At 34.7% G+C, this 13087-nt stretch overlaps 6 protein-coding genes across 6 annotated transcripts; 3 read left to right on the forward strand and 3 right to left on the reverse strand.

Annotated features, from left to right (window-relative positions):
• Nucleotides 1-130: 130 nt before the first annotated feature.
• BX664DRAFT_335640 (Peroxin 13, N-terminal region-domain-containing protein) lies at nucleotides 131-1767 on the reverse strand. Its single transcript, XM_051545939.1, has 2 exons — nucleotides 1468-1767; nucleotides 131-1379 (listed from the first exon to the last, which is right to left on the reverse strand). Exons 1-2 carry the CDS (start codon nucleotides 1640-1642, stop codon nucleotides 301-303), a joined length of 1254 nt encoding a protein of 417 aa, XP_051399028.1. The 5' UTR covers nucleotides 1643-1767; the 3' UTR covers nucleotides 131-300.
• Nucleotides 1768-2396: 629 nt separating this feature from the next.
• On the forward strand, nucleotides 2397-3466 carry BX664DRAFT_240338 (NAD(P)H:quinone oxidoreductase, type IV; the record flags this gene model as incomplete). Its single annotated transcript, XM_051540222.1, has 7 exons — nucleotides 2397-2466; nucleotides 2544-2693; nucleotides 2760-2802; nucleotides 2874-2895; nucleotides 2982-3061; nucleotides 3131-3203; nucleotides 3302-3466. Coding segments are annotated over 7 exons (603 nt in total), but the record flags the coding sequence as incomplete, so codon positions are not given.
• A 612-nt stretch (nucleotides 3467-4078) lies between these two features.
• Nucleotides 4079-6556, reverse strand: BX664DRAFT_282240 (uncharacterized protein). Its single transcript, XM_051541555.1, has 4 exons — nucleotides 6442-6556; nucleotides 6259-6345; nucleotides 4724-6172; nucleotides 4079-4582 (listed from the first exon to the last, which is right to left on the reverse strand). Exons 1-4 carry the CDS (start codon nucleotides 6497-6499, stop codon nucleotides 4146-4148), a joined length of 2031 nt encoding a protein of 676 aa, XP_051399030.1. The 5' UTR covers nucleotides 6500-6556; the 3' UTR covers nucleotides 4079-4145.
• Nucleotides 6557-7747: 1191 nt separating this feature from the next.
• Nucleotides 7748-8731, forward strand: BX664DRAFT_264809 (uncharacterized protein; the record flags this gene model as incomplete). The annotated part of the gene is made up of 3 exons (XM_051540831.1): nucleotides 7748-8029; nucleotides 8123-8353; nucleotides 8447-8731. 3 exons carry the CDS (start codon nucleotides 7748-7750, stop codon nucleotides 8729-8731), a joined length of 798 nt encoding a protein of 265 aa, XP_051399031.1.
• Nucleotides 8732-8988: 257 nt separating this feature from the next.
• BX664DRAFT_282244 (MOSC N-terminal beta barrel domain-containing protein) lies at nucleotides 8989-10262 on the reverse strand. Its single transcript, XM_051541556.1, has 3 exons — nucleotides 10095-10262; nucleotides 9448-10005; nucleotides 8989-9319 (listed from the first exon to the last, which is right to left on the reverse strand). Exons 1-3 carry the CDS (start codon nucleotides 10256-10258, stop codon nucleotides 9043-9045), a joined length of 999 nt encoding a protein of 332 aa, XP_051399032.1. The 5' UTR covers nucleotides 10259-10262; the 3' UTR covers nucleotides 8989-9042.
• A 580-nt stretch (nucleotides 10263-10842) lies between these two features.
• Nucleotides 10843-12039, forward strand: BX664DRAFT_282245 (translation protein SH3-like domain-containing protein). Its single transcript, XM_051541557.1, has 4 exons — nucleotides 10843-10889; nucleotides 11422-11534; nucleotides 11619-11876; nucleotides 11952-12039. Exons 1-4 carry the CDS (start codon nucleotides 10874-10876, stop codon nucleotides 11952-11954), a joined length of 390 nt encoding a protein of 129 aa, XP_051399033.1. The 5' UTR covers nucleotides 10843-10873; the 3' UTR covers nucleotides 11955-12039.
• Nucleotides 12040-13087: the final 1048 nt, after the last annotated feature.

Raw genomic sequence — 13087 nt, forward strand, 5'->3', positions numbered from 1 at the left:
AAGTTGAATTGATCAGGTATACCCCACAATTTTGTCATTCTCATTTTGGAACAAAAAAAAAAAACATAATGAAGGATAAATGGTTTATTGATATATTATACAAAGAAGGGAAGAAAGAGAGAGAGAATATGTAAGGATGGAGAGAAAAAAAAGGTACTAAGAAAGGAAAAGATATCCAACTATAAGAATAATAATAATAAAAAAAAAAGAGAGAAAGAGTAAAGAAAATAAAAAAAAAAGATGATAAAAGAGGTGGGGGAATAACAGTATGATAATAAGAATATAAAAGAATAAATATAACTATGATGAGGTAGTAATAGGGTTAGGAATAGGGACATTTGTTGCCGGTGATGATGGAGCAATGGCGGCAATTGGTTGTTGTTGTGCTGGTCCTTTTTGTACTATTTCTACGTAATTAGCAGGGAACATACCCATAGTTCCATCACGAAGTCGTCCACGCCACCATTGACTAGTTGTATTCGTATTTGGATCAATCTTGGAAATAATGGCTACGATATCACCCTTTTTCAAATTGAGTTCCATAGGTGATTCGGCTGTAAAATCATAAGTAGCCCTAGCAAATTCCAACTTTGACGGATCGATTTGACCTATACCATTTGGCATCCCAGGAATTTGTTGTTGTTGCATATGTTGTTGTTGTAATTGTTGGTTGGATGAAATACGTTGAATCAATTTGTGCATCAAGTAAGGAAGACCTACCACCATCATCATAAACATAAGAAGTGGTTTGCGAGACATCTTGGGAGTAACAGCATTCGAAGAAGACTGTTCAAATTGTTGGAATTCGCTGAAATTCATTTCCATAGGTTTACCAGGTTCCACACGGCCAGTGATTTTGTTGAATAGTTTCTTGACTAATCGATATAAAGCAAAGACACTGAATACTTGACCAAGATATGACTTGAGATGACCTAATTGTTCAGCTACACCCACCATAGCCATGAAACTGGAGTGTGTCGCCATAAAGGTAGAATCCAACATTTGTGCAAACCCACCAAAGGCACCTACAATGGATTCAATAACTTCAAATGTTGCTCGAGTACCCATTTCCATACGTTGTGTCAAACCAGGTTGATCTTCAGGTCCACCCATACCGTACATGCCACCCATACGATTCCCGAATCGGTTATACATGCCACCGTACATACCACCACCATAGCCACCCATACCATAAGATGAACCATAACCACCATATGTAGAACCATAACCACCATATCGACTACCATAACCACCGTATGTAGAACCGTAGCCACTCATACCGTAGCCAGTTGAGTATCCAGTAGTACCATATCCAGTACCATAACCTGTACCATAGCCACTAGTTCCATATGATGTGCCGTAACCTGTAGTACCGTAAGCTAAAAATAAAATAAAAAAAATAAGTAAAAAAAAAAATGAATATAGTTAATATTTAAATAAATTGAAGTTAATGAGATGATTTCTTACCTCCAGGTCTATTCATTGTAGTCATGGAAGTTGTAGAAGAACGATCAGGAATAGGAGGATTAGTTGTGTCATTAGTTGTTGTTGTTGTAGTGGCAATAGCAGCTGATGGAGTGGTCACTGGTGTATTTGTTGAATTTCCATTGTTGACTTCCCAAGGCTTAGGAGGAGAAGGCATCGTTTATTTACTTTAAAATAATGTAGTATAGTGAGAGGAGAGATAAAATATTTATGAATGAAGTAAATAATAAAAACAAAACGATAAAGTAATAAAAAGGAAGAAAAAGAAGGAAAGAAAAAAAAGAAAATGTTTTTTTTTTGTTGTTTTTCACATGGCGCTAATATTTTAAGAAAATCATGACAAATGTCTTGCAAGACGGAGAGTCAATTTGTATGATTCGTGCATTTTGATTGGTTCAAACTCAAGTGTAAATGATGGGCTCCTTATTGTCTCAAAAAGTTCATTTTATACATATATATATATATACTAAGTAGTAAAGGAGAAAAATGACAGTTTATGAATCATCAAATAGAAAAAGAATGATTCATTTTTTTTTATTATTTTTTAATGAGAAAAGAAAACATTAACATTCATATTGATGATTCTTGGTTACATCTATTGATATCCACCCCACCTATTATTTGGTCATCCAAATTTGGTAACGGGAAAAAGAAAAATCCATCTTCCGCATATGCTTTGCTTCCATGGATGAATTCTCCTAGGATATTTCTTTCTATTGTTATATCTTAAAAAAAAAAATGTCATTGTAAGTGTAATTTGATGATACGATTAACAAACAAAATTCAAATGAGATTCCATTTACTTTAAACTATTTTTTTTTTTTATCTTTCACCTTCCCATTTCTCTTTCTTTTTTTTTTTTTTCCTTTGTTTCCCCGCAGATAATAATAATTATGGCTGAAGAACAAAAACCAAACTTATATATCGTACTTTATTCTCTTTATCATCATGTTTATAAGTTGTCTAAAGAGATAGCTGAAGGTCTGATTATCAAAAAAAAAAAAGAAAAAAAGAAAAAAGAAATCCACTCATATAATTTGATTTCATAATAAAAATAGGTGCATCTGCCAATGGATGTAACGTTAAAATATTCCAAGTTCAAGAAACATTGTCAAATGATATTTTAGAGAAAATGCATGCACCTGCTAAACCTGATCTTCCCATCATCACTCCTGCTGAATTGGCTGAAGCTGATGGTATTCTATTTGGTAAGTGATGGATTTTATTTAAAAAAAAAAATTAATCATTTGTACTTCTTTTTTTTTTTTATATAGGTATTCCTACACGATTTGGACTCGTCCCAGCTCAAATAAAAACGTAAGCTTTTTCTTTACATACACAAACAATAATCTTTTTTTTTAATAAATATTTTATTGAACTATGAATAGATTATTAGATGCAACTGGCAGTGTATGTAAAAATAAAAAAAAAAAGAAATCAAGTAGGATGATCATATCAAGCTAATAATCTTATCATTTTCTATTGAAATCAATCAGTTGTGGGTAAAAGGAGGATTAGCTCAAAAATTTGCAGGCTTTTTCTTCTCAACAGCATCATCACATGGTGGACAAGAAACGTAATCACAAAAAAAAAGGATATAAATAATTATGATGTAGAATAATTGATCTCCTTTACTATCCTATAGAACTGCATTAACCTCGGTGACATACTTAGTACATCATGGTATCAACTTTGTTCCATTTGGCTACCCTAATCCGGTAATACCTTTTTTTTTTTTTTTTTAAAAAAAAAAAAAGAAGTAGGCATCACACTCTCAAATTTTATACTGATCAATCATCATCATATTTAATCATAGGCATTATTCGACAATACAAAAGTCATCGGTGGATCTCCTTATGGAGCAGGAACAATGGCCAATGGAGATGGATCAAGACAACTTATTGAAGAAGAACTAGCTATGGCCAAGAATCAAGGACAAAACTTTGGCAAATTCTTAGCGACGTATCATCGAGGTGTCAACAAATTAAAAGGTGTGAAACAAGAGATAAAAGAAGCCAAAGTAGAACCATCCTCCACACAAGCTACCTCTGTAGAAAAAACAACAGGAACAGCAGCAGCAGCAGGAACAGCGGCAGCAGCAGGAACAGCAGGTGCTGCAGTTGCTGGTACACAGTCAGTACAACGTTCTACTGAAGCAAATCAGCCATCATCCACCATTCCAACTTCAACCGAGACTACTGGACAAGGTGAAACGACTGACGCCAATCAACCTACTGCTACAGACACGCAACCTCCAACCACAAGTACGCAAGCTGCTGAGACTACCACTGATCAAGCACCTAAGAAAAAGAAAAAGCCATTCTGGTTCTGTTGTGGTAAAGCAGATGATTTAGACTAGACATCTTTTTTTTTTTTTTTTTTTCTATCATGTCCATTTTTTATTTTTTTATTTTTGCCTTATTATACTTTATTATCTTTTTTAATGCCAATTAATAAACTACTTTCTTTTTTTTTTATATATATACATATATATACTTCATGTAATTTTGTTACTTTGGAGGATTATGCTAAATGGTGATGAGTTATAGATGACGAAGATGAGACTAATCATAAATATAAAAGATCTAAAAATCAGATGTAAAACGTATTTTATTAAATAAACGATCACCAAAAAAGAAATAACTATCACTACTAATAATCTATAACAAAGCCTTGGGAGTTTCCTTTGCCAAATAGTCATACATAGATTGAATATGTTGAAGATATCGTTGTTTTGCTTCGGGTCGTTTCAATTTCATTGTAGGAGTCAAAATACCAGTGTCTATGGAGAATGGGGTAGCTTCCAAACAGATTGCCTTTGGTTGTTCGAATCCTTTCAATCCACTTTGTTTCACAACCTTTGTCAAATGTTGGAACACCTTTTTCACCAAAGTTGGATGTTGACAGAGAGATGCTAAAGATAATGTCGATCCATCATTACTGGTAAGATGAAGACTTTGAGCGAATGACATCAATTCATCAGGATCAGGTACAATGACTGCCACCAATTGACTTTGTAAAGAATCACCATATACAAATGCTTGCATCACCAAAGGATCATTCATCAATACATTTTCAATCTTTTCAGGAGCAATATCTATGATCAAAAAAAAAAAAAAAAAAAGGATTAAATTTCTCATTATCTCTCTTTTTTTTTTTTTTCTTCTCTTTTTTTCTTTCTTCCATTCTATATAAATACAATCATTTTCCAACATATACTTTTTTTTTTATGACTTACATTCCCCTTGTGACAGTTTGAATATATTCTTTTTCCGATCGATGACCACCAAACAGCCGTTTTCATCCATCATACCAACATCACCAGTATGGAACCATCCATCAATGATTGTTTCTCGCGTCTTTTCTTCATCCTTATAATAGCCTTGGAAGGTACATGGACCACGAGTACAGATTTCACCACGAGGTTGAGGATCAGTTGTAAGATAGTTCATTTCAGGGACGTCGACCAGTTTGAGTTCAGTACACAGAGCAGCAGCACCTACATGACCACAGCGATATTCTCCTCTTTGAGAAACACTAGCAGCACCAGTATTTTCTGTACTTCCATATGCTTCAATCACTTCAGCACCCATGGCCACTCTAAGGAAATCCATCACCTCACTTGAAATGGGAGCCGATCCAGTGACAATCACTTTGACATTACCACCTAGAACTTGTTTGACTTTGTTGAATAATAAACGATCCCATACCATATGTGTAGTTCCACGGTTTTGTTGAAGATTTTCAATTTTAGTATGAAGAGCCATACGGAAAATCCTACCGAGATTTCCAGGAGCATGGATAGTCGCTTGTGAGACCTTACTGTAGATACGATTCAATAATCGAGGGACAGAGGGAAAAAGTGTTGGTTTGAGTAGTTGAATATCTTCGACTAGTAATTCCACAGCACCACTAAAATGACCAATTCGTCCAGCGTGAATCAGGCATGTCCAATCCATAATACGTCCAAATACATGAGGAAGGGGTAAATAGGATATCACTGTTTCACCACCAAATACAAAGTCAAACCGAGAGGACACAGACGAAAGCGCTGCCACCATATTTGCGTGAGAAATAATGGCTCCTTTGGGATTACCAGTGGTACCACTTGTATAAAGAATAAATGCCTTATCCGAAGGTTGAGGAGGTACGTGAGGTCGTTGTTGTTGTCGTCCTAATTGTTCCACTTGTTCAAAGTCGTAGAGTGTAATCCCTTTTTCTTTTGCCCATGACACAAGTGCCTTGCCATTGTTGAATTCAGTCAAAGGATCCATCGAAACAATAAGTTTAAGTTGGGGACATTCCGATTGAATGGTCAAAAGATGTTCAATATGATTCGCAGAACAGATTACGGCTTCGAGTTCGGAATGATTGATGACAAACCTGACAGTATCATCACCAAGAGTATCATAAAGAGCCACAGAGAAAAATCCAAAAGATACACACGCCAGATCTGTTAGTGTCCATTCTGGTCGATTGACAGCCCAAATACCAAGAGGTGATTGTTGACCTGCCTTCTTTCCTGTTATTTCTTCAATTAATTGTCGTATACCTGAGCCAAAAGCATTCACTCTTTCTATCACTTGTCCATATGTTTGCCATACATATTCAGAAGATCGTTCTTGTGTAAGTGGATTGAGTAAAGGTCGATAACCAAGACATTGTAAATCTTTTGCTGATGAAGGAACTAAAAAAAAAGAGAGAGAGAGAGAAAAAAAAAAAAGCGGGATTAAAAACCTTATTTCTATCCATTTTGGATATTATTTCTCTTACTTGATTGCCAAGCATCATAGAGAGTATGAATATCTCTATTATAGGTCTCCAAGAGGCTATCAGGTTTCGCTGTATTACGATAAATACCTAATATAAGGCAAAATTAGATATGATTATATATACGTGTACGTTTTATCTGAGGTCTTTTCTTTTATATTAATTCATACAGACGTGTTACTTTACCTGTTTGACCTTTTTGTGCTGTATTTGCTAATTCCACGTTACGGTGTATTTTTGTCATTTTACGTTTCTTTTAATAAAAGAGTATAATATATAAAAATGAAATAAAAAAGAAAAGAAAAGAAGAAAAAAGGAAAATCAAGGAGTAATCAAGAGAAAAAAATACCCCGTTTTTAAACTCTCGATAGCCAATCATATTCCGTAATGCAATCCTCTATTTTCCCAAGAACAAAATAAAGTGGGGAAAACAAAAATCTTATTGACATATATCTTTTCTCACAGCTACTTTCAACTATGTCAAGGTTAATTATTTAATCCTTTTTCTAATACGTCATTCTGATTAAATTAAGAGTGAGTCAACTAAGAGGATAGTGAATAATAATATGTTGTATGAAGGTGATGGACACGATGGTGTAATAGCCGAAAGTGACGGATGATACAGTATTGTAGATGATACAGTAATGTAGGTATGATGATGTGATTACAGTACCGAAGGTAATGGAGGCACATTTGTGTTGATGGATGATAGATGATAGGATGATATGTATGATTCTTGTACTATTACTGTAAATGGACAACAGACGAATGATAGATAATGCTCAAACAATATTATTTTATATACGTAGAAAAAAAAAAAATAAAAAATAAAATAAAAACAGTGCTTATTTATTTTGCATATTGCTTACTGTTTTTTTCTGTTACTATATATGGCAACGGTATTTCAAATATGAAGCTTGAAATCAGAGGATGAATAAATTTTAGCGCATTACCGTTCTTCTTCCCTTACCAACCACCAAAAAAAAAAAAAAAAAAAGTCAAATACAATGACCTATCTTTCCAAAGATCAGCTAGGTAAATTCAAAAACAAACATATGAAATAATATATATATATATATCAGTTATTGATTTATTTATTTTAGATAAATATTTGAATAGTCTTCCTGGAAAAAGTCCACCAATCTCGCCTTCCAGCAAATCATCTAATTCATCGTCTTTCGACAACCGGACAAGTCAACCAACATCACCAGCTGGTGAAAATAAACAATATCAAAATGTACGTAACGATTTGATATATCCAATGCAAAATATGGCTTTGAATGACAATACTGAGCAGATCTCGACTAGTAAAGCCAAGACCGATTCTGAAACGCGGCATTCTCATGATGCTTTTGAAACGTCACTTCATTCTAATCCTCGGAAGACGACAAAAATAGCAAGCTCAACAAATATCAATAAACCACCTCCACCACCAACTGCGACAAAACCCATTCATCTCTCTTCACCGAATACTAAACCCACCTCATCTGTTATGAATGCAACTCGACCATCGCAAGATCTAGGCACCAATAAAGTTATACCTTCTCTTTATAACCAGTCAAGATGTGGTTATTGTAATCAACCAGTCTCAAAAGGTATCATGGTCTCTGCTTTAGGAAAGAAATGGCATGCAGGCTGTTTTACTTGTGTGAAATGCGGTGATCGACTAGACAAAGTGGAATTTTTTGAAAAAGATGGCAAACCTTATTGTGGGTTGGATTATCATACATTATTCAACTCTCGTTGTGATTATTGCAAGGAACCTATTGAAGGGGTAAGATCTTTTTTTTTTTTTTTTTTTTTTTTTATCAAAAATAAATAAAATCTGATGATGGCGAACTCATATAGAAATAATTTTTCATTTTAGACATCTGTACAAGCACTTGGAAAACATTATCATGAAGGGCACTTTTTCTGTCATGCATGTAAAACACCTTTTGTTGAACAACAATTTATGATTCATGATGGTCATGCTTACTGTGAAAAGGATTATTTAGAAAAGTTTGGTCATCGATGTCAAGGATGTGGCAACTATATCAAAGGGTCTTTTGTGGGTGCTTTAGGTGGTGATTGGCACAAAGAATGTTTTGTTTGTGCGGTAAAGAGAAATGAAAATGAAAAAAAAGGTTTGTTTTATCTGATGATAATTCCTTTTTTTTTTTTTTTTTTTTTTTTTGGAACATACCTTTAGGATTGTGGAAAACCATTTCCTTCTGGTACTTTTCATGTTAGGGATAATCGACCATATTGTGAACAACATGCGAAAACCTCTTCCAATAACAGCAACATCAGTGACAAAAATAAATGTTATGTATGCAAAGAATCTCTAGCCGGCGCGAAATTAATAGCATCCGCTTTTGGAAACAATTATCACCCACAACATTTCCAATGCACTTCTTGTCAACGTCCATTATCAGCTCGGGTACCAGGTAATACAGAATTAAAAAAAAAAAAGGAATCTTTTTTGTTCGTATAGAGGATACAATGACAATTTTTTTTTCGTAGGACTTTGGGAAAATGATGGACATGGAAACCTGATTTGCAAACAATGTGTAAGAACCCGTGGATGAACTTTATATGTATTGTTTAGTCATACATCATTAGTTTTAGTGTTCTCTATCTTTTTGTTGAAATAAAACAGCCTTTCTTTTTAGTTGATGTTTGTGTTATGAATTCTTTCACATTGAACAATGACAGCTGATGAATGGATGATGAATAATGGTATACTGGGTAAATGAATATCATGATGATAACAACAATATTTTTTTTATTAAATATAAACTACTTCTATTCTAAATTCTTCTTGACCAATGGCTTCGGTTCCTTTCCAGCAGGGATTCGTTCCAACACTTCTACCTTGTCGCCTACACGAATGGTACCACTTGTAAGAGGGACTACATCTACACAGAAACATCCGTCATTTGGTTTCTCGCTAAAGCTACGTTTTTCCTTCAAATATGATAAAGGTCCACCCCAGGTATCCTTGACACCAGAATCTTGATCCACTCCTGGTACAGTACATCTTCCAATAGGTCGTATTAAATAAAATGTCACTTCACCAATTCTAATAAAAACAAGAAAAGAAAATCATTACTATCATCCTAAAACGGTTATCACCCAATAGGTAATTGCCAGCACAGCCACATACACACACATACACTTGTCATCCATTTTTTTTTTTTTTTTACTTACTTTGCCACTAACCAGGTATCTTCTTCCCACGGTAATGTTCCAGCAATATCGACATTGTTCCGAAAGCGATCCATTCCTATGATATTGCCTTGACTGATATCACGGGCTAATAGACCTTGATTCAATGCATCCAAGCTTGCCTCAAAGCCAAATGAGACAGGAGACCAATCAGTGAAAGGAGAATGTGTTCCAGGCAAAGCTTGATGAGCAGGACGAGAATAATGGCTACCTTCTTGTTGAGGATCTTCTAGAGTCACTAGTCGTAAACGAGGGATAGGTTGTTCAAGGTCTACAGGATCGTCTGGATTATGGTTGTTGGTCACATCATGAGATCGATGACGACGGAAAAACGTCTCAAGCCATTCACCAGCAGCATCGCCCATATCGTAAGCAGTCAAGGTATCTTTCCATAATTTCACTGTGCGTTGTTGCATGAGTTTGGTATCAGGGTAAAGCGGCAGCACCAAAGGAGGTTGTTCATCGTCATGACTAGTCAATGTCAAAGTTTTCTGCACCATGTCTACCAAAGGTCGTACCAAGGCCATGGAAGCATATTTTCTATTTGTCAAAGAAGAATAAAAAAAAAAGATACATATATATATAAATATAAATATATATATAATATCCCTATGGTTATTGTATATTACCTTTGAGTAATAAACCGATTGGTTGCTTCCTCGATAAATAGAAACCGACGATCATTGACCAAACCAAGATTACCTACTTCACTTTCTTCCAGTTGAACAGAATGACAAGACTTTACAGGATAGATGCGAATGCCACTGACTGTAGGTGTTTGTAAAGATGGCATGGTGCGTAACAAATAAAAGAAAAGAAGAAAGAAAGAGAGAAAAAAAAGTGAAAAATGGATCAATGTACTCATTTTTATTCCAAATCATGTCATATTTCAATACCCGCTATTTCATCGACCATAGCAAACTGTCTTCTGGTATCAATACTAAATATCCTAAAAATTATTGTATACTATCATCAGACATGAACATTACATTTAATCTGTCTTAACTGTGAATATGATGACGATGATAATGATACCATATAAAAAAAATATAGTTCTTTTTTTTTCCAAATATGATCATTGAAAAGAATCAGCTCATCTGCTGAGGCAATCATCATCCATCATCAATAAATTGACATACTCTGCCAACATCTCTATAGTGACATCTAAAAAAAAAGTGATAATGCGACATCCATTTTGGGAAAGATCGATTGTTCTATTTTATTATTTAATTGAACCAAGTATCCAAGGGACAAAGAGTGATTCAAGCCAATGAGGCTACAGAGCTGAGAATTCAGATACCGCACATAGCGGCTCGTAGTTCAAGCGGGTCAAACAATTTTTCTTTAGGTGGGGAGGGGCCACGATTATGAACGTTCTTTCTTTTTTTTCCTTTTAACAAACCTAAGGATGAAGTTCTCCGCTGGTAAGAACAAGAACAAGGCAACACTACACATACGTAAAACGATGGAAATAGAATGAAAGAAATGGATGAACAAACATGATACAACTGGATGGATGAACGGATGGATGGATAGATGAACGGATGAGTAGATAGGAAAATCACCCATCATTACTATGATCATCATGACGAATAGATTCGATGAATAATAATGATAATCCATACGACATACCTTTTGATGTTCAACTAATATCATAATAAATGGATGGATGGATGGATGGATGGATGGATGGATGGATTGGATAACTACTCGTTCGAAATATGGAAAGAATTGCAACAAATGCCCAATGAACAACCATTAACAGTATTACCCATTATACGACTTTCGAACTTGAATGTCAATCAATCATAATCTTATTTGCCAACGTATATTCTTTTATTTTCGTTCTCTCTTTCATTCTATTTCCTTTTCGTTTGACGATTGTTACTTTTTTTTTTTTGATCTGGGACCAATTTACTCACTTCTTTTTTTTATTTTTATTCTTCTTGCATATAGATGTTAGCTCTTCCCGTAGAAAGAGCAGAAAGGCTCACTTCTCTGCTCCCTCTCACATTCGCCAAAAGATCATGAGCTCTGCTTTGTCCAAGGAACTCCGTGAAAAGCACAATGTAAGTTTTCTCATCAACCACTCATAGAGAAATTCCAACATGGTTTGATTAATATTTTTTTTTTTTATTCTCCTTTTCTTCTAGGTTCGCTCTATGCCCATCCGCCGTGATGACGAAGTTACCGTTGTCCGTGGTACCTACAAGGGTCGCGAAGGCAAGGTTGTTCAAGTTTACCGTAAGAAGTGGGTTATCCATATCGAACGTATTACTCGTGAAAAGGTAAATGGTGCCACTGCTCCTATTGGTATCCACCCCTCTAACGTCGTGATCAACAAGCTCAAGTTGGATCACAGTCGTCAAGCTGTTCTTGATCGCAAGGGCAAGAAGGAAGCTATGCAACAAGTAAGTTCGGTAGAGCAAAATAGATAAGTCGATTTTTTTGATCACAGGTACTGATCTTTTTTTTTTTCTTAATAGTAAATCCTCGGGGATATTCAAGGCTAAACAGTTTATTCTTTGATATATTCACAATGTTTATCAAATAAAGCATTCTTGTTTTTCTATTATCTTTTTGTTATCAATTGATATTGTTTTTTTATTTATTTATCGGTTTTATAATGGAATAGTTATCTTTTTATGAAAGAAAAAAAAAATAGGTTGATAATGATGTATGTTCGATGGTCTCATATCTATAAATGACCTTTATCGCCTCCATTGCTTTTGTACCTGGGTGTGAGTGTATATGTGAATGTCTATCACTTCCCATTTAGATTGCCAGTCAGTCTAAGTCTAATTCGTGTGACAGAGATATCCAATCAGGGCAATAAGGTACTATTGAAACAATGTGTAGATACGATGCAGTGAGATGGATTTTTGTCAAGGCTTTGAATGTGATTATATAAAATGAGTGTCTCTATTGACTTGGATTGTTTTTAAGATCAAGAAGTATGCCCCCTTTTTATTTCAATCAAAAAGGGAAATAAACTCTTCTCCGTCATCTCCTTTTGCTACCAGATAACAAATCATTTTTTTTTAAAAAAAGGGAATGCCATCTCCTGTTTTAGGATTAAAAAAAAAAAAAAAGGAAAAGTGAACGCCATCTAGTCCATGAATCCATAAGTCAGTTGACTCTAAGAGCGGGAAAATGCTATTCGTTATGGATCACGTCGTCACTATAGATAAGCCCAACTGCGAAAAAAAAAAATAAGAGCTGCACTCATCATCACCATATTATTCATATAAATATATAATACTTTGATAAATAATGATGAAAAAAGTAAACTGACAGTCTATACATCAATAGGATCTGAGCCCTACACCCAATCCTATCATCGTCCACCATACATAAAATATTTTTTTTCGTCTTTTTTACTTATCAAAATAAGCAAGCAAACAGAATTAAAAACAAAAGGATATTGTCCAGACGAAACGTGTTCATCATGGTGATCCGTTTTATTTGCATTTATCCAATTGGGAAAACTTGTTCTCGACAAATAAGGGCGTTTCCTCTCAGTATACATAACAACAACAACAAAAAAAAAAATGCTTCAGCATGTGGTGTGTGTGTGAGTGAGTGTGTGAGAGCCACTATCATGTATGTAGATTACAATCAC

Source organism: Halteromyces radiatus, assembly GCF_025201355.1.
Source record: "Halteromyces radiatus strain CBS 162.75 chromosome Unknown BX664scaffold_5, whole genome shotgun sequence".
Lineage (NCBI taxonomy): Eukaryota > Fungi > Mucoromycota > Mucoromycetes > Mucorales > Cunninghamellaceae > Halteromyces > Halteromyces radiatus.

Excerpts from the sequence above, each read along its gene's own strand:
- BX664DRAFT_335640 (XM_051545939.1), bottom strand. The coding sequence starts at position 1,642 with ATGCCTTCTCCTCCTAAGCCTTGGGAAGTCAACAATGGAAATTCAACA. Across the intron at positions 1,380-1,467 it reads TACAATGAATAGACCTGGAG|CTTACGGTACTACAGGTTAC; the intron begins GTAAGAAATCAT and ends TTTTATTTTTAG.
- BX664DRAFT_282240 (XM_051541555.1), bottom strand. The coding sequence starts at position 6,499 with ATGACAAAAATACACCGTAACGTGGAATTAGCAAATACAGCACAAAAA. Across the intron at positions 6,173-6,258 it reads CTATGATGCTTGGCAATCAA|TTCCTTCATCAGCAAAAGAT; the intron begins GTAAGAGAAATA and ends CTTTTTTTTTAG. Across the intron at positions 4,583-4,723 it reads CAAACTGTCACAAGGGGAAT|ATATTGCTCCTGAAAAGATT; the intron begins GTAAGTCATAAA and ends TTTTGATCATAG.
- BX664DRAFT_282244 (XM_051541556.1), bottom strand. The coding sequence starts at position 10,258 with ATGCCATCTTTACAAACACCTACAGTCAGTGGCATTCGCATCTATCCT. Across the intron at positions 10,006-10,094 it reads AATCGGTTTATTACTCAAAG|AAAATATGCTTCCATGGCCT; the intron begins GTAATATACAAT and ends TTTGACAAATAG. Across the intron at positions 9,320-9,447 it reads GATACCTGGTTAGTGGCAAA|AATTGGTGAAGTGACATTTT; the intron begins GTAAGTAAAAAA and ends TGTTTTTATTAG.
- BX664DRAFT_282245 (XM_051541557.1), top strand. Across the intron at positions 11,535-11,618 it reads AACTCCGTGAAAAGCACAAT|GTTCGCTCTATGCCCATCCG; the intron begins GTAAGTTTTCTC and ends CTTTTCTTCTAG.